The sequence below is a fragment of the Kogia breviceps genome, chromosome 10 (assembly GCF_026419965.1).
Source record: "Kogia breviceps isolate mKogBre1 chromosome 10, mKogBre1 haplotype 1, whole genome shotgun sequence".
Taxonomy (NCBI): Eukaryota; Metazoa; Chordata; class Mammalia; order Artiodactyla; family Physeteridae; genus Kogia; species Kogia breviceps.
The window spans coordinates 71,772,995-71,797,816 of record NC_081319.1 but is presented as its reverse complement, the minus strand read 5'-3'; the positions used below and the strand labels follow the sequence as shown (position 1 = coordinate 71,797,816).

Sequence of the window (24,822 nt, the reverse complement as noted above, 5' to 3'; positions counted from 1 at the left end):
AGAGTAGAATGAAACTTAAACATATCCCTATTAGTAAGACTTAGTTATTTTACATAAGATCATTAGATGTGAAGTTCTTTTAAAAAAAAAACACCTGAAGGTTTTAACTTCATTAAGGAGTCATAATTCAAGGAGTCAACCAATCAGCATTTAGGGGGTGGAAAAGGCACTTGGCAAACATCAAGCCTAAGCTCTTCATGTTACAAATGATGAATCTAATGTCCAAAGAGATTAAGTGACTTACCCAAGGTGATTTCATTGAGGGATTGGTTTAGAAAGCCTAATTCAGCATTATTCTCTTCCTGACTCCAACATGAAAATATTCTTTCTCTTGTATTCTCATTGGTAAAAGCAACATTCACCATTAATTATTCAAATCAAGATCAGAGATGAACATATATATTTTACCCTACTACAACACAAGTGTTTACAATTCCACTATATGCCAAGAACTGTAAACTGAGGAAAGTTTGTTTGGTACAAGTACACACAAGATTTCATTTCACTCAGGGAAGACTGTTTCAACAGTCCTAAGCAAGTATATGAAGCAACTTAGTGACGAGAAACTGCTTTCACACACAAGCAAATAAAACCCCATGCATAAACCCAAAAAAGGGTAGACAGTCTTAAAATAATTTAGACAGTCTTAAAAACAACCAAAAGAAGAAAATTAAAAATAAATTTAAAACCCTTTTTCTGCACTTACCAGCAAAGCATTTGGAACAGAGGTTCATAGTCTTGCTGGACCTGGGGCAAAAAGAAAGAAAGAAAAGAAAGAAGAGCTAAAAATTCAGTTATCACTCTAATCAAAACATAAAGATGTTTGAAACATAGGCAAAGAATTTCCTGGCCAGGCAACTGAACTAATAAACTAATGAGAAGTCCCTAACCAGCCAGCCACCCTCCCCCACAACAAAACAAAAACAAAACAACAAAAATAAAATGCTTTTTTGTTTGTTATCTGTGAGTTAGTCAATGCTTTATTTTTTGTGACTAGCAGCTTATATAGGGCAAGTTCAGGAATACTGTAATATGCCCAGAAGATAACAGAGGAGTGAATTTATCCCACATGACTGCCACATTCCCTCTGTTTACATTAGAACATATACCACAGACTCATCACTTAAAAAGGGAAAATTTTGCCTGTAAAGAGGTAAAACTTGCTCCTTATTTACACACTCAATTACTTCTATAACATTACTTGACCTTTTGTCCTCTTTCCCCTCATTCTAGTCCAATTTCAGATCCTGGTCATATTATGACCTTGCCATTTAAAATTCTTTCTTCAGATGTTCCCAATCAACTTATTTTTCATTTCCTTCCATCTGTTAATAATAACTACAATTCACTGAGTACTAACTTGGATGGGCACTTAACGTACATTATCTTATTAATCTTCCCAACATCCCTGAGACTGGGCATTACCAGATTGCTTTGTTTCTAAAATACACCCTTTTTAAAAATCACATAAATATTTCTACAACCAGGAAATATACCACTGGCTACAAGTGATGAATAATTTAATGAGGAAATGTTTCCACCACCTTGGAGGTGGTGGAATTTAATAACACTCCAAGGTGTTATTAAATTGAGTGGTCTTCGAAATCAAGGACATACAGTCATCCCCATTTAACAGGTGAGCAGCTTGCCCATGGTCACACAGCTGGGGAACTAACTGCAGAGGTATCTGACCTAAGGTCTGAGCTAACTCCAAAGGCCACCCTAACTACAAAAGCCTCCTAGAATACTCTTTCTTGAGTAAACTGACCTATTTACAGCTTCATTCCTCAGCAACTCCCCTCCCAACATCTGAGTCTTCCCAGAGCCACCCCTACACATGGAATATGGCAACAATCTTCTGCCCTCCACAGTAAATTTAACAATTAATGAAAGCCTCCCTCGGGAAGTATTCCCTGATGACTATGATTGTCTTCCAATGTACTGGGACCCAAGATCTAACTGTCAGTAATTGTCATAGGGTGATAAAATAAGGAGGGGGGATGGGAGAGGAGGCAGGAAGGGGTCACTAGTTCTTTCCCAAAAGAGATGCTATGTTAACAGGTGGATCTTTCTTTAGGACTCTGCTTAATATAAAGACATCAAAGGCAGTAAGGAAATTTAAGTATCAAAATGAATAAAAATGAAAAAAACAGACAGAGATGTATTAACAGTGGCATCTAACATTTATTACAAGCCTACCACGTGGTAAGCATAATAGCACATGCCTTCGACCCCATTTTACCAATGAGGAAACTGAGTCTCCAAGAGGGTATATAACTTGCCAAAGTTACAGAACTAGTAAGTAGATGAACCTGGTCTAATTCCAAAGCCTGTGTTCTTTTCACCATGCCAAATTAGGGCCTCTGCCTCAATACAGAAGTTGAGATGAACACACTCTGGTGGTTTGGGAGAATGGTCCCACAACCAAGATTTAATCTATGGTAATCAAGGCAGCTCCTGGAAAAAGTAAAGCCTTTAATCTGGAGGAAGCACAACTACTGCCCAACCCTCCAAATACACATATATATACACAGGGAAGTGACCCAAGGCTGCCAGTCATTTCATTTCCAACTCAAGGAAGAAATGGGGATGAAGGAATTCCTTTGTTGCTAGGACTACCCCCAGGGAGGAAGGCCTCTTCCTGATGTGGTCGCTATCTCTTGCCCATGCAGTGCCACAGAGAGCCAGAGATAACTTGTTTATCCTCCGCTGCTCCCCATGATCTAGCAGGAATCATGGACAGCCTGCAGAGCATTACTGAGGGCGGCTGAGCACCAAGTGTGCCAGTTTTAACATCTGTGTTTCACAAAGCTGGTAAGAAAAAACAGCAAAACAGCAATTTTTTCGACTTGCCATTATCTCTCTTCAGATGGCTGATGTATTTCAAATGCCCACTATACCTATATATTACCTAGATGACATCTATTCTACTTTCTGAGTAAGAACTTTTCAGCAACACAGTTATCAATCAGGTTACAAAAGAAATAATACAGATACTGATATTGTTAATCAAAACAGAGATGTCTAAAATCTGAAAGAACCAGATGTGAGATACAGAAGTAACAGCTACTGGTAACGCCAACTTGGATCACATACGTCAGCAACACTGAACGTGAAAAAAATGGCAGAGGCTTCTGAGAACTTTGCTCCTTTTTCATGTTCAACATGTAAAACGTGAAGCTAACCACAGGCATACAACCACCAAAAAACACAGTGTGATCAACTTGCACAGTCTTGGGGTAGATTAAATAGAGTTCTCTATGTGGCTGCAAGCATGAAAGGTAGATATGATTCTCTTATGTCTCCAATGCTCCAGAGAAACTGCTCTTATTGAGATATCCAATGGCTACCATGTTTCTAAAACCAAGGTTTAGTAGGTTGAATAATGGCTGCCCAAAAGTATCATATCCTAATCCCCGAAATTTGCAATTCCTAGAATTTATCTTATTTGGGGAAAAGGTCTTTGCAGAAAAATTAAGCTAAAGATTTTGAGCTTACTCTGTATTATTGAGGTGGATCCTAAATGGCATTACAAGCATTTTTGTGAGAGGAAAAGAAAGTTTGGAAAAACACAGAGAGAAGGCAATGTGGAAATGGAGGTAGAGACTGGAGGAATGTGGTCACAAACCCAGGAATACTGGAGCAGCCACTGGAAGTAGAAAGAGGCAAGGAACAAATTTTTCCCTAAAGTCCCCTGGAGGGAAGGCAGTTCTACCAGATTTGGGGCTTCTAGGCTCCAGAAATTTAAGAGAATATATTTCTGTTGTTTTAAGCCATCAAATTTGTGGTAATTTGCAGCCCCAGAAAACTGATACACAGGGTTATGACCCTGATCTCATCTTACTCCCTCTCTCTCAGCACCATTCAACTAGATCCATCCTTCTTGAAACTCTCTAGTTTTGCCTTGTCACTCAGGTCCCAGATCAAATCTACCCCTACCCTCCACCTCATTTTCCTCCCACATAACAGTTCCCTCTTAGCCACCTTTGCTGGCTCCTCCTCCACTGTCAAGGCCTTATAATTGGAGGTCCAGGACTTGGGTCCTCATTATCCCTACTTCCAACTTAGTGGTATCACACAGTCCCATGGCTTTAAATACTATATCTATACACTAAAGACTCACAAATGTTTACCTTCATCCCAAACCTCTTCACCTTGCTCCAAACTCATACATCTAACTGCCTACATGACACCTTTACATGCAGCTCAGTCACATTTCAAACTAGAACATTCAATATTCTCCCAAAACCCGGTGACCCATTTGTCCACCTTTATAAATAGCAAACAGCTTCCTCCAAGTTGCTCAAGTCAAAATCCGAAACACCAACCTTGATTTCCCTCTTTCCTGCAGTCTCTCATACACAGTACTGAGCAAGACCCATTGGCTCTATTTTCAGATAGACCTAAATCTATCTACTTCTCTCCTTTGCCAATGCTTCTACTGTAAATGACGTTTTACAGGTCTTCCCACTCCCATACTTGACCCTTGGCAACAATTTTCCACATAGCAGCCGGAGTAATCTTTTTTTTTTTTAAGTTATATCATGCTATTTTCTTTCTTAATGCCAATTTCCTATTGCATTTATATTTTAGTTGGGTTTTTTTGTTTGTTTGTTTTTGGTTGCATTGGGTCTTCATTGCTGCACTCGAGCTTTCTCTAGTTGCAGCGAGCGGGGATTACTCTTCATTGCAGTGTGCAGGCTTCTCACTGTGGTGGCTTTTCTTGTTGCAGAGCACGGGCTTATTGCTCCCCGGCATGTGGGATCTTCCTGGACAAAGGCTCAAACCCGTGTCGCCTGCATTGGCAGGCAGATTCTTAACCAATGGGCCGCCAGGGAAGCCCTCCTATTGCACTTAGTATGAAATTCAAACTTGTTAACTAAAGCCTTAAGTCCCCTCATGATCTGTCTTGCTCCTCTCACGTACCACACTTCAACTATACTCACCTTTTTATCTGTTTCTAGAACGCACTGCAGAGCTCTTGCCCATGCTGTTCCCTCTACTCTTAAATCATTGTAGGACTGGCTCTTTCTTGTCACTCAGCTCCTAGTTTGACCCTCCTCAGTAGGTTTCACCTGACCACCCAATTTAAATCACTCATCTTCCTGTTCACAACACCTCATTCTTTGATACCTCACCACCGGCCTGTTTGCTTGTTGACTATCCTTCAATGCCAGAATGTAAGTATCATAAGAGCAAATACCCTCTTGGACCCTCATTTGGTACTTAACAGGCACCCGATAAATACTTGTTAAGTGAAGAAATGAATCCTCTCTTGAAGGCATGAACCATGAAAATTCTAAGTAAATTTTTAATATATATTTTGTAAAGGTCATTCAAACACCTCCTAGAAGACAGGGCATCCACAATTCCTGTAGCTGTCAGCCTGTCATCTCTCAGGAGCTCTGTCACTCTGTAATACCTATAAATGGTAGATAATGCCACCCTGTGTACCTGGCCATGATTTGTCACTCAGGAGATAACAGGTGGCAGACACTTTCAGAATTTTCTTTCCCATGAGATGGAGGTGCAAAGAATCCAGCTTAAATTTTTTTCTTCTTTCAATAAATAATGTTTAGTGATATTTTCTTGTTTTGAAAATACATGTCCCTTGTACAAAATTTAGAAAAAGAACAGAAGCATTTAAGCAAAAGCCAAAGATCACTCATAATCCTTCCTCCAAACATAAGAATTGTTAACATTCTGAAATAATGCCTTTTTATCTTTATGGATATATGTAATAAGAATTTATTTGATTCCCTTTGTTGTAGAGCAGAAACTAACACACCACTGTAAAGCAATAATACTCCAATAAAGATGTTAAAAAAAAGAATTATTATATTAACAGTATTGGTAAAGTTGTGTGGTATGTTCACATGTATGCTTTATAACATACACGTTGCATATTTTCTTTTGTATATATCAAATAATTCACCAAAAATATATAATAAAAATATGTAAATTTCATTTTTCATTTTATATTTATGTTCAGTGATATTTCCCATGTCATTAAATATTCTCCAAAAATATCCTTGTTGCTCTGTAATAGTCCATTACATACTAACACTATAGTTACTCTCTTACTGTTGAATGTTTAACCTTTTTCCCAGATTTTCTTCTATTATAAATATTGCTAGAATGAGCATTTTTGGACATAAGTCTTTGGTCATAGATCTTTGGCTGGATAACTTTCTTTAAAACTGATTCTGAAAAGGAAAATTACTGAGATGAAAAAGTATGATTTGGTAAATACTGCCAAATTACTTCCCAGATGCGTTCTACCAATTTACACTCTCATCAAAAGCATCTGAAAGGGGCTTCCCTGGTGGCGCAGTAGTTAAGAATCCGTCTGCCAATGCAGGGGACATGGGTTCAATCCCTGGTCCAGGAAGATCCCACATGCCATAGAGCAACTAAGCCCGTGCGCCACAACTACTGAGCCTGCGATCTAGTGCCCATGAGCCACAACTACTGAAGCCCGTGCACCTAGAGCCTGTGCTCCGCAACAAGAGAAGCCACCACAATGAGAAGCCTGTGCACCGCAATGAAGAGTAGTCCCCGCTCTCTGCAACTAGAGAAAAGCCTGCACGCAGCAATGAAGACCCAACGCAGCCAAAAATTTAAAAAAAAAAAAAAAAAAGCACCTGAAAGTATTGTTTTTTCAATACACTCCCACCAACATTAAGTAAATAACTAACTTCAAATCTTTGTTTAATGGGAGAAATGGTTATCCTGCTTTAATCATGTGTTTTCCTCTGAAATTAAAAAAATTCTAATTCTGAAGGATATTAATTTTTTAAATGAAAAATAAATTAATCTTCCAGCTAGTTTGTCTCAAGGAATTAAAAGAACATTCCTAATTTCTGAAAATTCTAAAAACATTTTATTTACAGCGTTTTCTTGACATTCATACAACACTACTAACTCTCACCACTCAGAAAAATGCATACATGCCAGGTCCCCCCGCAAAATATTTTAATACAAATATGGAAATAGAAAACAACCCTGTCACCATATCAGTGAGGAAGAAACTGAGGCACTAAAAAATAAAGAAGAGTCAAAAGGAAAAACAAAAGTACCAGTACATAACTATGCCAAGCAATTCCACCCTAAATTTCTCTAGGTAAGGCATGGATCATAACATTTTTAAAAACCTAGACTACACAGGGATTTTCTTCTTAATGAAGAAAACCAATCTGTAAAAACCAACGAGCCACATTTTCTAATTCAAAATAATCCAAAGGAAGGAGAGGGGAGGCAGGCAGGGATGTGCGTATACATGCAAAGGAGAGAGGAATAAACAAACCACAATGCCTCCTCCACTCTAAAAACCATTTCAGTCACCTTAGAAGTAAGATTAGATGATTAAAGACTAGTAACAATCCGCGTGCCACCTCATACACATTAAGCCAGAAAGTCTTAACTTCCTACAACAGCTAGAAAGCAGCAAACAACTCTACTAAATCATCACTCTTTGCTCACCCCAGGCAAACAAGAAAAAGGCCAGTTCAAACATATGACATCCTAGCAGGCAATGACAAAGGAGGCTTTCAACAGTGCATCCAGCCTGTCTGAATTGTTATACATCACTCTAAATCATTCAGACAATATCTGCAAAGTTTTCTTTTTAAGGGAATATTACAAAGGAAAAGATAGAGTTGTTATTAAGGGGGATTAGTTGCTAGAATGTAAGCAATATGGGTCATGCTACTTTAAAAGCTAATTTCACTGTAATAATTTAGATTCCAGGTAGGGTACTGTAATGAACCATGTCTTAACATTTTATACCCAAATTCAAGGACAGGAAGGACATAGCATACACCTCTGGTTTTCTGTGTTTTAAGTCCCTGCACTAAAAAGATATACAGATGTAAAACAAGTCACATTATCATCTGTGGCCCTGTACACATTACTAAAAGGTTAGCCCAGCACTACCTAACGAATAAAACAAGATGAGGCATGGCCATCAATAAACTGATAAAAAGAAGAATAAATATTAGAACGTAAATCCTTTGTAGAAATGCAGGAGAAAAAAATACAATGAACTGAATAAAAATGGCAAATAATTTTTCCACATAAGAGAAATTTAATGACCCTATCGATTCTAACACATACTGTATACAGTGGTTGCAGCTGCCTTACCATATATGCCCAAACATAAGGAAAGGTTTTCTTCCCTAAAAATTATCCTTCAAGAAGCGGAATTGCTTTACAATTAAATCCTTACTTTTGAAGTAGGCACCAATAATTTTATATTAAATACAAATAGGGGAGAAAGAAAAAAAGAAAAAGCTTCCCAAAAACCTTGAAGTGAAAACTCCAAGCAAGCAGTCCTGCCGAGGGGAATGGCATTTGGGATTCCAAAAGAGTAAGACCCTACCAATGGAATCAAACTCCCAGGGACGTCCATCCAGTCAGAGTCTGTGAAAGGGGCAAGACAGTGAAGTTCTCACCTCTGGGCACAGACAGGGAAGTTCTCATCTCTGGGCATAAACACTGAATGAAGTCTGGAAAAACATTACACAACACTAGCGCTGGATGCTTTGTCAAAGTTATGACACCAAACAAGTTTCAAAAGGGAGTAAAAAACAGATTTAAACACAGATTAAATACTTATTCCTGGAGTGTGATGTCACAATTACAAGAGGTAGCTGCCACCTGAAAAAGGCCTCTGAAGATCATTTAGAAAGAAATGCAATAAAAAAACCTTGGAAAGTTAGGAAGATCGCAAATAACCATCAAAATGATGGCAATTCTCCTAACGTTATATGAATGAATTCTCGTGGCTTCAGATAAAACTTACAGAGAGCAACATTAACAGATTTTTTAAATGCTCTATATCTCAAACAACTTGTAAGGAAGTAAATAACTGAAAAACTGGGCCAATACCTTTAAACCTTTAAATGTGGTTTCAGTAAATAAATATTAAAGACATTCATGGCTGTGAAGATGTGGAGCATTCAAATTAATGTTTCATAAAATGACTGGGAAAGTAATGTGTGTGTGTGTGTGTGGGGGGGGTACGCGGGCCTCTCACTGTTGTGGCCTCTCCCGTTGTGGAGCACAGGCTCCCGACACGCAGGCTCAGCGGCCACGGCTCACGGGCCCAGCCGCTCCGCAGCATGTGGGATCTTCCCGGACCGGGGCACGAACCCGCGTCTCCTGCATCGGCAGGTGGGCTCTCAACCACTGCGCCACCAGGGAAGCCCAGGAAAGTAATATTTTTAAATGTGTATTAGGAATAAATTCAAATACATGGAATTTGATAGTATAACCTATTCTTAAATATGCATTTGCAATTATTACTGGGGTAAACTGAGAGAAGAATATAGGAGATCTCTCTGTATTATTCTTTTTTTACAACTGCATGTAAATCTAAATTATCTCAAAATGAAAAAGTTAAAGAAAAGATTTTTTAAATATATATATGCAATTATTATAATTAACTATTTAACATTTTAATTATTTCACCTACACCCCTAAAAATTTCTATATTTATGTTGACCAAAACCCTTCTTTTTCTTATTGAGAAGATGGAGAAATGCCTTATATCTGGATCTCTTCATTTTCAAATATATGTAATATTTTAGGAAATTCAAACCCTGTATTAGAGGAAAATAATGCTCAGCAGAATTCACTTTTGTAGTAGAGAAAACAGCAGGGGAAAAAAGAAGACTAAGCTCACTGCTGTCCAGTTACCTAAAGAAACTGCATACGAGTTGATTATTAAACTTCTCCCTTGTTGATTATTAAACTTCTCCCTTAAGTTATTCCTACCCATTTTATTAGAAGTTTTTTAGAACTGTACATCAAAAGAGTGTACTTTCTGGAGTGATGCAAATGCTCTGTATCTTGATCTGGTGGTGACTGCATAAGTGTATATATTTGTCGAAATTCACTATATTATACACATAAGATTGTAAATTTTACTGTATATAAATTATATAATTTAATTATTATATTATATTAAATATATTAAAAATTATATAAATACTCAATAAAGTATTATTGGTACAAAAAACCAATTTTTAAAATTCTACACCACATTAGGTACTATTACTGGTTCATCACAAAAGGAATTCTTTGTGTTGCTCTGAAAACGATACACAGAAGATTTCCCATTCAGTTGGTATAGGAACAAATACCTGAGAATTAAATTGAGAACAGAATATTTAAGAGAGAGAGAACAGTGAGGTATTCCCTGTCCTTATTTTTCTCCTGGCTAGCCATGGTGCTGCTGCAAATAGGTGAGGGTTAGGAGACACTACATTTATGGCAGTCAGAGTGTTTTCACCTGAATAGTGATCAAAATAATTAACTGGCTATGAAACTTCTATAATGGGTTAATAATTATACAAACGAACCACTTCTTCTAAGAAAAACTACTGAGCCTTGCATTTTCCATCATCTTTGCAACCATCATTACATAAAAACTACTGAAGAATTATATATGTACCTGTCCTATCCAAGTGACAAATATTTCTGCTTCATCCTGGTGAAGTGTGCATTTATCTACTCTTATTATCAAGACAATTTAGGCTTGCAAACAGAGGCATTCACTTATCCATATTTAAGGAAAATCAGATCAAACATGGGGTAATTTTAATAAAAGATGAAAAGTAAACCTAACACATTATTATTAGATCTTTCTTTGCCAGAAAATGAGACATAAACCTGGGAGATGATAGTTAAAGGGTTCAAGCTGCAAGGTTAAACAGGCTAACACAGAACTGTACAGCTAAGAAAGAAAAGCATAAGGTGCTTCTAACAGCTGGAAAACATCCAGGTAAAAATATATCTACAAGATGTAACATTTCAGTTCATGTCATTCAGTTAAGACTCAGGCACCAAAAGAGTATCCACTAAATATGGAGGAAGATAAAGTAATATCCAGCAATACACAAACACAAAAAATGTTTAATGTGCAGTTACTGTCACTGACATCAAAAAAATGTCTTCTGTACTTCAATAGCACCTTTCATTTTGTTCAAATTCTAAACATTTCATATATTACATCAGCCTACCAGGATATTCTTGGGGCAGGGGGAGTGGCAGTTGGGGTAGGTGAAAGGGTTGGGATCACACCTACCATGAATCTAGATGAGAAATGGATGAAAGGTGACAGCAGAAGAGAAACTGCTCTCCTTATTCCCAGTCCAATGCTCAGTGAAAAGGAAGAAAGTTCAAAGTTTAAAATTTCCATTTCCTGACTATTTTAGTCATTCACCACAAAATACAAGATTACCTAAAGTCTGCAAAAGAAAATTCTCCATGTAATCAACCTGAGCAGTTATAATCCCCAGCAGAAAAAGAGAAAGAGTTAGAAGGAAACTCAAGAGTACATCTTTTCTGTCTCTGCCTCAATAAGATAAAGTATCCCTGTTCTATGACCACAAGAGATTCCAATGCTTCTTTGTGTGTCATGTTTCACTGCCTCCAAAACCTCAAAATCATTAATACCTAATGTCTTACTTTATAACCTTCCTACTATTATAAATGACTTAATAATCTTGTCATCAGAATAAAAACACAGGCTGCCACAGGGGTAAGTGGTAAGAACAGTGACCTGAGAGGAAAGGGCCTGTCCTGAATGTGTGACCTCAGGTTTGTGTTTTCTCACCCAGTGGCATGGACATATATACACTACCAAACATAGGGTGGATAGCTAGTGGGAAGCAGCTGCATGTCAAAGGGAGATCAGCTAGGTGGTTTGTAATCACCCAGAGGGGTGGGATAGGAAGGGTGGGAGGGAGGGAGACGCAAGAGGGAAGAGATATGGGAACATATGTATATGTATAACTGATTCACTTTGTTGTAAAGCAGAAACTAACACACCAATGTAAAGCAATTATACTCCAATAAAGATGTTTAAAAAAATGAGTTACTTAAACCACTGACCTCTGACATTCTATGAATCTATGATCATACAATAACACAGTCATATATAATCTAATAAGAGAATTACTAAACTCTCCATTATTTCTAGGCTATATATCTACTAAAACCTTCTGATGGGGACTGTTTCCTAATTTTTCAGTCTTCTCACTCTGGAATATTTTCCTGAGATCTTCATTTAATGCTTACACTGTGACAAATACTAAATATGGTGAAGGAATGGCCCTATGATTTCTTTAAGTGCCATTCCAATTATATGACTTGTTATCAATGGTTTTAAATGCAAAGACATAATGACTTATTTATTAACTAGTTTTCTTATCACCTTGGGACTGTTTTGTACTACCACTAGTATAAACCCAATCCTACATCCATACTGAATTTCCACAGCTATTTACTTTCCTTAAGAAAATTATCTTATCTTAATTGTGTTGAATGCCATATTACATATATTCACCAACTTTTCTAAAACATCAGATATTCTGAATTTTAATCCAGTTGTCTATTGAGCCACCTATCCCACCCAACTTGATGCCATTCACAAACTTAGTGAGCATATTCTGTGTACCACCCACCATCTAAGACTCTGCTGGAAATATCAGAAGCTCAGGACCCATCTGACAGAATTCAACTTAAGAGTGCACAGCTCCCCTCCCAGTGCTGAGGACCTGTGCTGAAGCATGGCTGAATTGTTCTAAGAAGAACTGGTAATCATGGGTCAGTCTATCTTCCTGGCCATACAACTTTGCCACCTCTCACAAACATGCTACCTAAACCATCACAAGAAAACCAAGATGAAAAGCTGTAATCTGGCAGAAAACAGACCCATAAGAAATAACCTACAGTAAAAGCCCTAAGATGGTGAGTCTGCAGCAGCAGCATCTTCTTCAAAGAATACAGCAGTTTTCTTGACAAGACTCCACTCAACTGGCTATATTAACCTGTGCTCTTAAGACCCTCCATAAAACAGACTAACATACCCAATGTTAGTGTGCCAAATGCTCTCTCAGCCAGCAGAGCTGTTTCCCAACATAGAGGTTTATTTCCACTCCTGTCATTTGGGCTGAATGTTTCTGCAGAACCAGTTATTTTTTCCCCAAAATCTGTCTATGCCTTACAATTACACCTATTTTACTTGTGGCTGTGATCACATAGTTTAGTTACTATCTAAATGAGTAAGTGCAACAAGAAAGCATTATTTCTATGAAATCTATGTTGAATACTTTGAATTGATTAAAAGACAAGTTGCTATTTAAAAAAAAAAAAACGATGCTGCCAGATTAGGCATGAGCAAGACAACTTAAAGACTAAGGAACAAATCATAAAAATCTGAAGAGTGCCCTCAAATTGCTTCATAAATGTCTTTAGATTCTTACCCCATTAATGAGACCAAAACTGGATGTCAATTAACTAGCAAACATTTATTTAGGCATTCATGTGCCAGTCACCAGCAAGATATTTTAAATGAGTTAACCATTTCATGCTAGTGTATGTTTTACAATTACTAACACATTGCTTTTATCGTCAGCATTTTTCACATGAGGAAACTGAGGCACAGAAATGTTAAGTAACTTGCCTAAGTTCACATGCTAGTAATAAGTAGAGTGACGGTCCCAGCCCAGAAGGCCAGTTCCAGAAGGCATATGCTACGCTATCACAGATGATGTATTATTTGCGTGGTGGACACAAGAAAAAGTGTATGGCTCTCAAATCAGTTGACAGATATGCAAAGAAAAGGTCTTCAGCCTACCACCCAACACACACACACACACAAGTTTTAAATTAAATGCAGCCATAAATAAATAAAAATAAATAAATATATATATATATAAAGTCAAAACCAAACCAAAAAAAAAAAAAAGAACCAAATCATAAGACAGCAATGAGACAAAGCTAAAAGGTGGGATAATTGGCCTAAACCTCACTGACATGAAAAACAGAGAGGAAAGGAACTATGCTAGATTAAAAGAGACTAAGAAAAACAACAACCGAATGTAATCTAGAAAATCACTTTTGGATTAGAAAAAAGGGGTAAAAAAGCTCTAGAAGACATTTTTGGAACAACTGGGGAAATTTTAATATGTATATAAAATAGCTGATATAAAATTCTTGCTAATTTTTTTAATATGATACTGTGGTTATGTATGAAAATGTGTGTCCTCATTCTTATAAGATCCATGTTGAAATATTTAAGAGGCAAACTGTCATGGTATGGTTCTGAAAAGGTATATTTATAGAAAGAAGTAAAGCATGGGTAGCAAGTGTTAACAATCAGTGAATCTAGGTGAAGAGTATATGGACATTCAGTATACTACTTATCTCAACCTTTCTGTGGGGTTGAAATTTTTCAAAATAAAGTTGAAGGAGGATGTCTACACAAAGACTTGTACATGAATGTTCATTATTCATAACAGCCAAAGACTAAAAACAAGCCAAATGTCCATTAACTAACAGATAAATGAAATATGTTATTATCCATAGAATGGACTACTATTCAGCAATAAAAAGGAACCCCCCATGGATACATGCTACAACATAGATGAACCTTGAAAATATTCATCTCAGTGAAAGAAGCTAGCGTTCTATATATTATGATGCCATTCATGTGAAATATTAAGTAAAGGCAAATCTACAAACACAGAAAACAGATGAGTTGCCTAGAAGTGGGCAAAGAAATTTACCACCAATAGCCCTGAGGAAACTTTTCAGGGTGATGGAAATGTTCTAAAATTGTATGTGGTAATGGTGATAGAACACTGTGAACTTACTAAAAATCATCAAACTGTACAATTACAATGGGTGAATCTTATGGTAGATAAATTATACCTCAATAAACTGTTAACCAAAAAGTAAGGAAAGAAACATTCAATCAAAAAAAAAAAAAAATCAGGGACTTCCTTGGTGGTCCAGTGGTTAAGAATCCGCCTTCCAATTCAGGGAATGAGGGTTCAATCCCTGGTCAGGGAACTAAGATCCCACATACTGCGGACAACTAAGCCCACACGCTGCAACTACTGAGCGCATGCACTCCAGAGCCTGCACACAACTAGAGAGAAGCCTGCGTGCCACAATGAAGAGCCCTCACACAGCAACTAAGACCAGACACAGCCAAAATAAATAAATAAATTTTTTTTTAAAATCAAGGTAAAACAAGGGCTTCCCTGGTGGCGCAGTGGTTGAGAGTCTGCCTGCCGATGCAGGGGACACGGGTTCGTGCCCCGGTCCGGGAAGATCCCACATGCCGTGGAGCGGCTGGGCCCGTGAGCCATGGCCGCTGGGCCTGCGCGTCCAGAGCCTGTGCTCCGCAACGGGAGAGGCCACAACAGTGAGAGGCCCACATACCGCAAAATAAATTAAAAAAAAAAAAAATCAAGGTAAAACAGTAATAATTTGGAAAGAAATAAATTTGGTTATCTGCTAGTATAGACTGGACGCAGGGAGCAAGACATCAGGCTAAGCTATATAATTGAAGGGAGTTACATTTATCTAAAAAAATAGATAAAAATAAAACATGCAATAAAATGTTACTTTAAAAGAACGTCAACCCCTTATTGTTACATTTCCAAATAAGGTCTCTATCCAAATGATAGTATATAAATTAATTTTATAATCAGAAGACTCTGCTTTCAACAACACAAATCCCAATTTAAAAATGGGCAGGGCTTCCCTGGTGGTGCAGTGGTTGAGAGTCCTCCTGCCGATGCAGGGGACGTGGGTTCGTGCCCCAGTCCGGGAAGATCCCACATGCTGCGGAGCAGCTGGGCCCGTGAGCCATGGCCGCTGACCCTCACATCCGGAGCCTGTGCTCCGCAAAGGGAGAGGCCACAACAGTGAGAGGCCACAACAGTGAGAGGCCCGCGTACCAAAAAAATAAATAAATAAATAAAAATAAAAATGGGCAAAGGAGGGAATTCCCTGGCGGTCCAGTGGTTGGGACCCTGCACTTTCACTGCCAAGGGCCCAGGTTCCTGGTCGGGGAACTAGGATCCCACAGCCGTGCGGCGCAGCCAGGGGTGAAAAAAAGGAGGCCGGGGGCTGGAGCTGGGGGGGAGGGTGCGCAAAGGACTTTTTTTTTTTTTTTCAATATATATTTTATTTATTTATTTTTTGGCTGTGTCGGGTCTTAGTTGTGGCACGCAAGATCTTTCATTACAGCACGCAGGTTCAGTAGTTGGGTGTGCGGGCTTAGTTGCCCCGCAGCAAGTAGGATCCTAGTTCCCCAACCAAGGATTGAACCCACATCCCCTGCACTGGAAAGGCGGATTCTTAACCACTGGACCACCAAGGAAGTCCCAGGGCAAAGGACTTAAAGAGACATTTCTCTAAAGAAGATATACAAATGGCCAACAATCACATCAAAAAGATGCCTAATGTCATTTAGTTGTCAGCAAAATGCAAATCAAAACCATAATGATGCCAACAAATTTGACGACCTAGAACAAATGGATAAATTCCTAGAAACATACAACCTATCAAGACTAAATCATGAAGAAAAAGAAAATAAGAACACACTAATTACTAGGAATGAAATTGAATCAGTGATCAAAAACCTCCCAAGAAATAAAAGTCCAGGACTAGACAGCTTCACTGGTGAATTCTACCGAATACTAATCCTTCTCAAACTCTTACCAAAAAATATTAAGAGGAAACGCTTCCAAACTCATTTTACAAGGCCAGCATTACCCTAATACCAAAAGCAGACAAGGACGCCACAATAAATAAAATTACAGAGCTTCCCTGTTGGCACAGTGGTTAAGAATCCGTCTGCCAATGCAGGGGACACGGGTTCGAGCCCTGGCCCAGGAAGATCCTACATGCCACTGAGCAGCTAAGCCCATGCGCCACAACTATTGAGCCTGTGCTTTAGAGCCCGTATGCCACAACTACCGAAGCCCATACACCTAGAGCCCATGCTCCACAACAAGAGAAGCCACCACAATGAGAAGCCTATGCACGCAACGAAGAGTAGCCCCCACTCGCTGCAACTAGAGAAAGCCCCCACACAGCAACAAAAACCCAACACAGCCAAAAATAAAAATAATTTTTTTAAAAAAAATTACACACCAATTTCCCTGATGAACGTAGATGCAAAAATTCTCAACAAAATACGAGCAAACCAAATTCAACCATACATTAAAAGGATCATACATGATGATCAAGTGGGATTTATTCTGGGATGCAAGGATGGTTCAACATGTACAAATCAATGTCATACATACACCATATTAAAAAATTGAAGGATAAAAATATGATCATCTCAGTAGATGCAGAAAAAGCATTTAACAAAATTCAGCATCCATTTATGATAAAAATTCTCAACCAAGTGGACAAAGTGGATATATCACTGAAGACTTGCATGGAAATTTTGAAACCATGAAATTCCTAGAAGAAAACATAGGTGGTAAGCTCCTTGACATAGGTCTTGGCAATAATTTTTTGAAGTCTGACATCAAACACAACAAAAGCAAAAATAAACAAGTGGGATATATAAACAGCTCATACATCTCATATTTTTTAATCTGATTTTTTTTTAATTTATTTTATTTATTTATTTATTTTTGGCTGTGTTGGGTCTTTGTTGCTGCACGCGGGCTTTCTCTAGTTGCGGCGAGCAGGGGTTACTCTTCGTTGCAGTGCGTGGGCTTCTCACTGCAGTGGCTTCTCTCGTTGTGGAGCACGGGCTCTAGACACGCGGGCTTCAGCAGTTGTGGCACACGGGCTCAGTAGTTGTGGCTCACGAGCTCTAGAGCCCAGGCTCAGTAGTTGTGGCACACAAGCTTAGTTGCTCTGCGGCATGTGGGATCTCCCCGGACCAGGGCTCGAACCCGTGTCCCCTGCATTGGCAGGCAGATTCTCAACCACTGCGCCACTGGGGAAGCCCTAAATCAGATTTTTAAATGGGCAAAAGATCTGAACAGACATTTATCCAAGGAAGACATACAGATGGAAACAGGTACATGAAAAAATGCTCCACATAGCTAATCAGCAAGGAAATGTAAATCAAAACCACAATGAGTTGCTACCTTATACTTGTTAGAATGGTTATTATCACAGAGACAACAAATAACAAGTGTTTGTGCGCATGTGGAGAAACAGGAACCCTTGTACACTGTTGGTGGGAATATAAATTGGTGCAGCCACTATGGAAACAGTATGGAGGTTCCTCATAAAATTAAAAATTGATCTACCATAGGATCCAGCAATTTCATTTCTGAAGTATTTATATGAAGAAAACAAAAAAGCTAACTCAGAAAGATATATGCACCCCCATGTTCACTGCAGCTATTTATAATAGCCAAAATATGGAAACAACTTAAGTGTACATCAATGGATGAATGAATTAAAAAAGAATATACAATGGAATATATTATTCAGCCATAAAAAAGAATGAAATCGTGCCATTTGCAACATGGATGGACCTTGAAGCCATGCTCATGAAGTCAGTTAGAGAGAAAAAGATAAATGCCATATGATCTCACTTACACGTGGAATTTAAAAAAACAAAAACTGAGCTCATAGACAAAGAGAACAGAATGGTGGTTGCCAGAGGTGAGAGAATAGAAGTTAGACAAATGAGTGAAAGGGGCAAAAGGTACAAACTTCCAGTTATAAATAAGTCATGAAGATGTAATGAACAACATGGCAACTATAGTTAATAATAATATATTGCATATTTGAAAGTTGCCAAGTGAGTAGATCTTAAAAGTTCTCGTGACAAGAAAAAGAAATTATTTTTGGTAACTATGTAAGGTGACAGATGTTAACTAGACTTGTGATGGTCATTTTGCACTGTATACATTATGGTGTACACTTAAAACTAATTTTTAAAAAAATCTAACAACAACACAAAAAACGTAATGGGATACACTTCACACCTAATAGGATGGCTATAATTTTTTTTTAAGTTTTGGCCAGGATGTGAAGAAACTGGAACCCTCACGCATTGCTGGTAGGATGTAAGATGGCACAGCCACTGTGGAAAACAGTTTGGCAGTTCCTCAATTAAGATAAATATAGAATTATCACATGAACAAGAAATTCTATTCATAGGCATTTACCAAAAAGAACTGCAAACAAGTGTTCAAACAAAAACTTGCACATGTATGTTTGTGGCAGCATTATTCACAATCACCAAAAAGTTCAGAACTCAAATGTCCATCAACTGATGAACAGATAAACAAATTATGGTATATAACCACACAATGGCTTATTATTCAGCCATAAAAAGAAATGAAATGCAGATACATGCTAGAACACAGATGAACCTTAAAAACACACAAAGTGAAAGAAGTAGACACAAAGGGACACATACTGTATGATTCCATTCATATGAAGTTATATAAAATAGGCAAATCCACAGAGACAGAAAACAGATTAGTGGTTGCCAAGGGCTGGAAAGAGGGGGAAATAGGGAGTGACTGCTTAATGGGTACAGGTTTCCTTTTGGAGTGATGAAAAAGTCCTGGAAATAGAGTAATGATGGTTCAATGCTGTGGATGTACTAAATGCCGCTAAATTGTGCACTTTGAAATGGTTAAAAAGATGAAGTTTGTGTTATATGTATTTTTAACCACAATTTTTTTAAACTCTGTTTATGAGGATACAGCATATTTAACTTGAATTTCAACTACTTCTTTTAACTTTTCTGTATAATTTTTCTACTTCTTTTGGCTTTTCCGTATACCACAGATCATATAACAGGTACGCCATAAAATCTAACATTTGCTGATCACTTACTACATGCCAGATACATGCTAGTAGGCATTTTTTGTGCATTTTAATCCTAAAAAACCTATAAGCTAGGTTAAGTATTATTACCCCCATTTTAAGTGTAAGAAATGAAGGCTCAGAGAATGAGATAACAAATAACAGACAAAGCTGGGATTCAAAACCTACCATTTTTAAGGTTAACTCAAAGATAAAAGGAAGGGAATAAACTAAATGATTTCTAAGGTACCTTCTAGTATTACAACTCTACGAATATGCCACAGGAAAAAAAGAAAATCATATCCTTCCCCAAACTGTCCTGATGATAGCTTTCTGGTAAAATATACAGACAGAAAGTCAACACTGATCCTAAACAACCTTCACTATGACATATGCTACCATTTCTTTTCTTCCACCAGCATAAGACCAAGACATTAATCACTGCGCTGGTTACTGTTTCCAGAGAACCCAAAAGGTCCAAGGTAATTGTCACCACTCATTTTGAAGTATATAATGAAGCAGTGTGGGAAGACTAGCTGTACGTAAGCACCCAAGGAAAAGACATTTCTTTACAGTATATATTCCCAGTCTCCAACTCAGACCTAGTGGATCAAAATCTCTGGGCTAATACCTTACAATCCTTACGTTTTTTTAAAAGCCCACCCAGGTGGGCAGCCAAGTTTGGGAATTGCCACAGACAAGTGGGGGGGGGGGGGATTCTTTTTTGATCAAACAGAACAGAGTAAATAAGTCTGGTCCAATTAGCATTGATTTTTAGAGTACAGGGGCACCAGACTTATTTATAATCTAGTTATGAAGTCAGATCTCTTTACTATAGTACACTTACATTTCAGATGACATGATTCTGCCCAAATACACTTGAATCTTTGCATAAATTCATGATACTCAGCATATCAAATTGTACCTAAAATGCCTTTAAGAAATCTTTTATGGATTAATTCAAGCTGCACATGTATATCTATGTATTATGTATATTATGTATATGTACACAAATGTACACACACACATTATATTAGTAACCTTCACAACATTTAGCAAGGTGCCTGACAAATAGCTTCCAAATAAACAAATACAAATAAATCCAATAAATATTTACTGAAACCCACATTATGTGCCAAGTACTGTGCTAGGTGCTGTGAATATAGCCAAAAACAAGACAAATTCTCACAACACTTATTATTAGCAGGGATATCAGTCGTTAAGCAGACTGCCATGGAAGTACCCACCCCTCTTCATCATTTTCCTTATTTTACTTTTAGATGTGAACATTCTGCTTCATCCTTCCCTGGGGCATTATAGGATTCTCACTTTGTCATATCAATCCCTTTAAATTCCAATTTTCATTTTACATGGGGAAAATGTACATCCAAGCAGCCTCCGTTACTGTTTCAAAGCAATTGGAAAAATCCCAGAATCCACATTTCCACTGGGCTGAGACTTTCCAATATGCCTAATAATGATACTTTATGACCTAGAAGTTCCAATGAATTGGTAGTAAGGAAACACTGGTGTGCTTCAGTGGCACTGTAATTGGAATGTTGATTAAATGCATCATGCTAAATTTACCCTGGACCTTTTCCAGTGTGGCAAATACAAAATGAGCTATCAGCATCAGCAGAGCCTAAACACTCTTTCCTTCTAAAATGATACTTCTCCTGCATGTCAAAGGTGATATGTTTGAGCTTCTCCATTATTAGGTAGCATAACACGACAAACTGCATACACCCATACAGGCTTCCACGGGATGTACACTGCCCAACATGGTTTACTGTACTTAGCAACTTGGGACAACCTTACGTATGTCAGAGCAGTGCATCCGCACCACTAAAGTTAATGGTCTGTCAGCGTTTCCATTATAAAGCAATTTTCAAAGGTTTATTGCTCTGATGAAGAATTTCCTCTAAGCTGAAATTCAGCATTCCAGAAAAGCAAAAACTGTAGCCCATAGTTGTTTACTCCCTTCCAAGTAGGCCAAGTAATTTGTTTTTGGTTTTGTTTTGTTTTTAAGTTAATCTGGCCCTTTATTTCAGAATTTCCTCATATAACCCTTTGGGAATATCCACAGAACAAAAATCTTACAACTCACAAAGGGACTACTGGTTTGGTAACAGCAGCTACCAAGGTACACAGCACAAATTCCAACTTATTTATGGAAAACAATTTTTAAAAAGCAAGCATATTTTTGATGAACTGTAAGTTTAAAAACTTTATTAGTTCTACCTAGTTACATTAAATTATTCATGCTATCAGACTATGCTGTCATTTACATTAAAATCAATGGTAATTTTAAAATCCTCATCAATTGTTAAGCTTTCTTTTATTCTTCCCACTCAAGAACCATAGATACTACTGACCTAATACTAATTTTACCTCTCAATTTTACCTCTCAATTCCCTCTTACCCTACAAGTTAAAGGGAGTAAGTTCTGCAAGTAAGAGCTAGGTAGCAAGAAATGTTATATAGTAGATAGAAGCCTGAAGGCAATTTAGAAAATTCAGAAGATGATGATCAGTCCCTGAATGACAAAGTTCACAGAAAACAACTACGGTAATCTAGAAGATTGGTATATTAGTGATAAAGTAACAGTTTTATCCAATCTCTGGAAACTGTTCTATTAGTCTGAAAGCCTGCCAGAATATTTCATGCTTCAAACAAAGAAGAAGTCAACGATTCTAGTATTTTGGTTTCTTGTTATTGAATCTAACTTGAAAGCTTAAATATTTACACTTGAAATTACAGGGTTTTTCAACCATACAGCTAATTATAATTCTGATACAGCTCTACTCAATAAATAAAGGAGTTATAAGAATGGTTTTCTAAGCTTAAAAATTCTCATTATATGCAAATAAAGACTCTCTAAAACTGGAGATTAGTGATCAAAGCAACCTTTTAAAAATGAACATTTAGAGAAGTATATTTATTCGAAATTACTACTGATACAGGTTAATATATTTTGCCAGTTTTCCAACTTTACATTACTCTGAACTAGCTATATATTCTCAGAAATTATTTATATTAAAACCATCTATGAAACCACTTCCAGACAAAGTAACAACACAAAATAATGTTTGTAAAATGTTAAGTAAATGGGATCCAATTCATGATTACAGTTATTGGAAATACGAACATGAATGCACCAGACAAGGACTAGAAGGATGTAACAAACATTAAAAGACAAGATTTTGCTTTATTATTTTTATTGATGTTGTCATATTCTTTTTATAACATACCTTCTATTCAGATTCCAAATTGATTCTACCTTTACCTTCATCAGGTATTAATAACCATACTTGCCAAATTTACAAGTACAAAAGCTAAAGTCAAAAAAAGTTACATTTAATAAAGACAAAACAACAAAATACTCAAGATTAACCCTCAAAAGCATCAGTGTTACAAGTTAATTGCTTTGATTTACAGAATAAGAGATCTAGGTAAAAAAAATAAAGTTACTTTCATCTTTTGCAATTTTGTTAAATGCCCTAGAGCTAGTAGGTCTATCCAGTAGTTAACCCAAGGACCTGTGAGTCCTTTTGGCTTTTGTAAAAGATACCCAATTCCGGGCTTCCCTGGTGGCACAGTGGTTGAGAGTCCGCCTGCCGATGCAGGGAACACGGGTTCGTGCCCCGGTCTGGGAAGATCCCACATGCCGCAGAGCGGCTGGGCCCGTGAGCCATGGCCGCTGAGCCTGCGCGTCTGGAGCCTGTGCTCCGCAATAGGAGAGGCCACAACACTGAGAGGCCCGCCTAGCACAAAAAAAAAAAAAAAAAAAGATACCCAACTCAGCCTGCAATGGCAGTTCCGATGCAGTAATGAAGAGGCAGCAACCTAGCATATGGGGTTGGCCAACACACCTCTACTCAGCTTCAATGCTTTTATGCCAATGATTTAAAGTTCTCTGAAAAACTTAACTGAAGCACACCAGACGTCAGTTATCAACAGTTTCATTTCCATGTTAAAAAGACAAACACAGCCTTGTTAATGATGTAAAATAAATCAGATTTGATAATAGCTTTTCATCTTCTACCCATTTTGCCACTCAAAACTCCCTTACTTTCTTAGTAAGTCATTTTCCTTAATATGCTATTAGTAGGGGCTTCCCTAGCGGTGCAGTGGTTAAGAATCTGCCTGCCAAGGCAGGGGACACTGGTTCGTGCCCTAGTCTGGGAAGATCCCACATGCCGCGGAGCAACTAAGCCTGTGAGCCACAACTACAGAGCCTATGCTCTAGAGCCTGTGAGCCACAACTACTGAAGCCCACACGCCACAACCACTGAGCCTGCGCGCCCCAGAGCTCATACTCTGCAATGAGAAGCCACCGCAAAGAGAAGCTCGCGCACTGCAACGAAGAGTAGCCCCACTCACCACAACCAGAAAAAGCCCGTGTACAGCAACGAAGACCCAACACAGCCAAAAATAAATTTTAAAACATTTTAACAACAACAACAAAAATACGCTATTAGTAGGAAAATACAATTAAAGAACCACTTCTTTTTTTTTTTTTTTTTTTTGCGGTACACGGGCCTCTCACTGCTGTGGCCTCTCCCGTTGAGGAGCGCAGGCTTTGGACGCGCAGGCTCAGCGGCCATGGCTCACGGGCCCAACGGCTCCGCGGCACGTGGGATCCTCCCGGACCGGGGCATGAGCCCGTGTCCACTGCATCGGCAGGCGGACTCTCAACCACTACGCCACCAGGGAAGCCCTAAAGAACCACTTCTGACTAAAAAGGCCTGGACCTCAGTGAAAGGACCGATGGACTGAGCAAAGAAGGGCAGCTCTCTGCTCCCTCATCTCTAATATCACAGTAGCCTCTTTCAAAAAAAACTTATTCTTATGAATGTTATCACATAACAGAAAATTCAAAAGGCACTAATAAAGAGTATTAATGAAAGTATGTCTCATCTCCAACCCTGTCTGCCAGACACCCAGTCCCTCTATTAGAAGCAACCACTATTACCAGTTTCTTGCAGATCCTTCTCTGAGGCACATCCTATTTTAAAATATCCATTATGCTCCAAACCTCAGGACTGCCTACTCTTCCTACATGCTTCATTTTTCTCTCTAGCACTGATCACCAATGGGCTTATCATTATATATTCATTATTTACTACTACATGTTTGATTACTTTATTCTTGTCTCACCACCACCTGCATCAAGAATAAAAGCTCCATGTTGAACTCTCTTCACTGCTATATTCCCAG

General features: G+C 38.1%; 1 protein-coding gene across 4 annotated transcripts in view; it reads right to left on the bottom strand.

Moving 5' to 3' along the window:
• The window catches only part of ZFAND3 (zinc finger AN1-type containing 3), a 329,028-nt gene that overhangs the window by 207,751 nt on the left and 96,455 nt on the right, over nt 1-24,822 (bottom strand). For 2 of the 4 annotated variants that reach the window (XM_059077220.2, XM_067006128.1), the window contains exon 3: nt 707-747. The exons of the other annotated variants lie outside the window; for them this stretch is intronic. In XM_059077220.2, the coding sequence (XP_058933203.1) occupies nt 707-747 (41 nt within the window). The remainder of the gene's footprint in view (nt 1-706; nt 748-24,822) is intronic. 4 annotated transcript variants of the gene reach the window in all.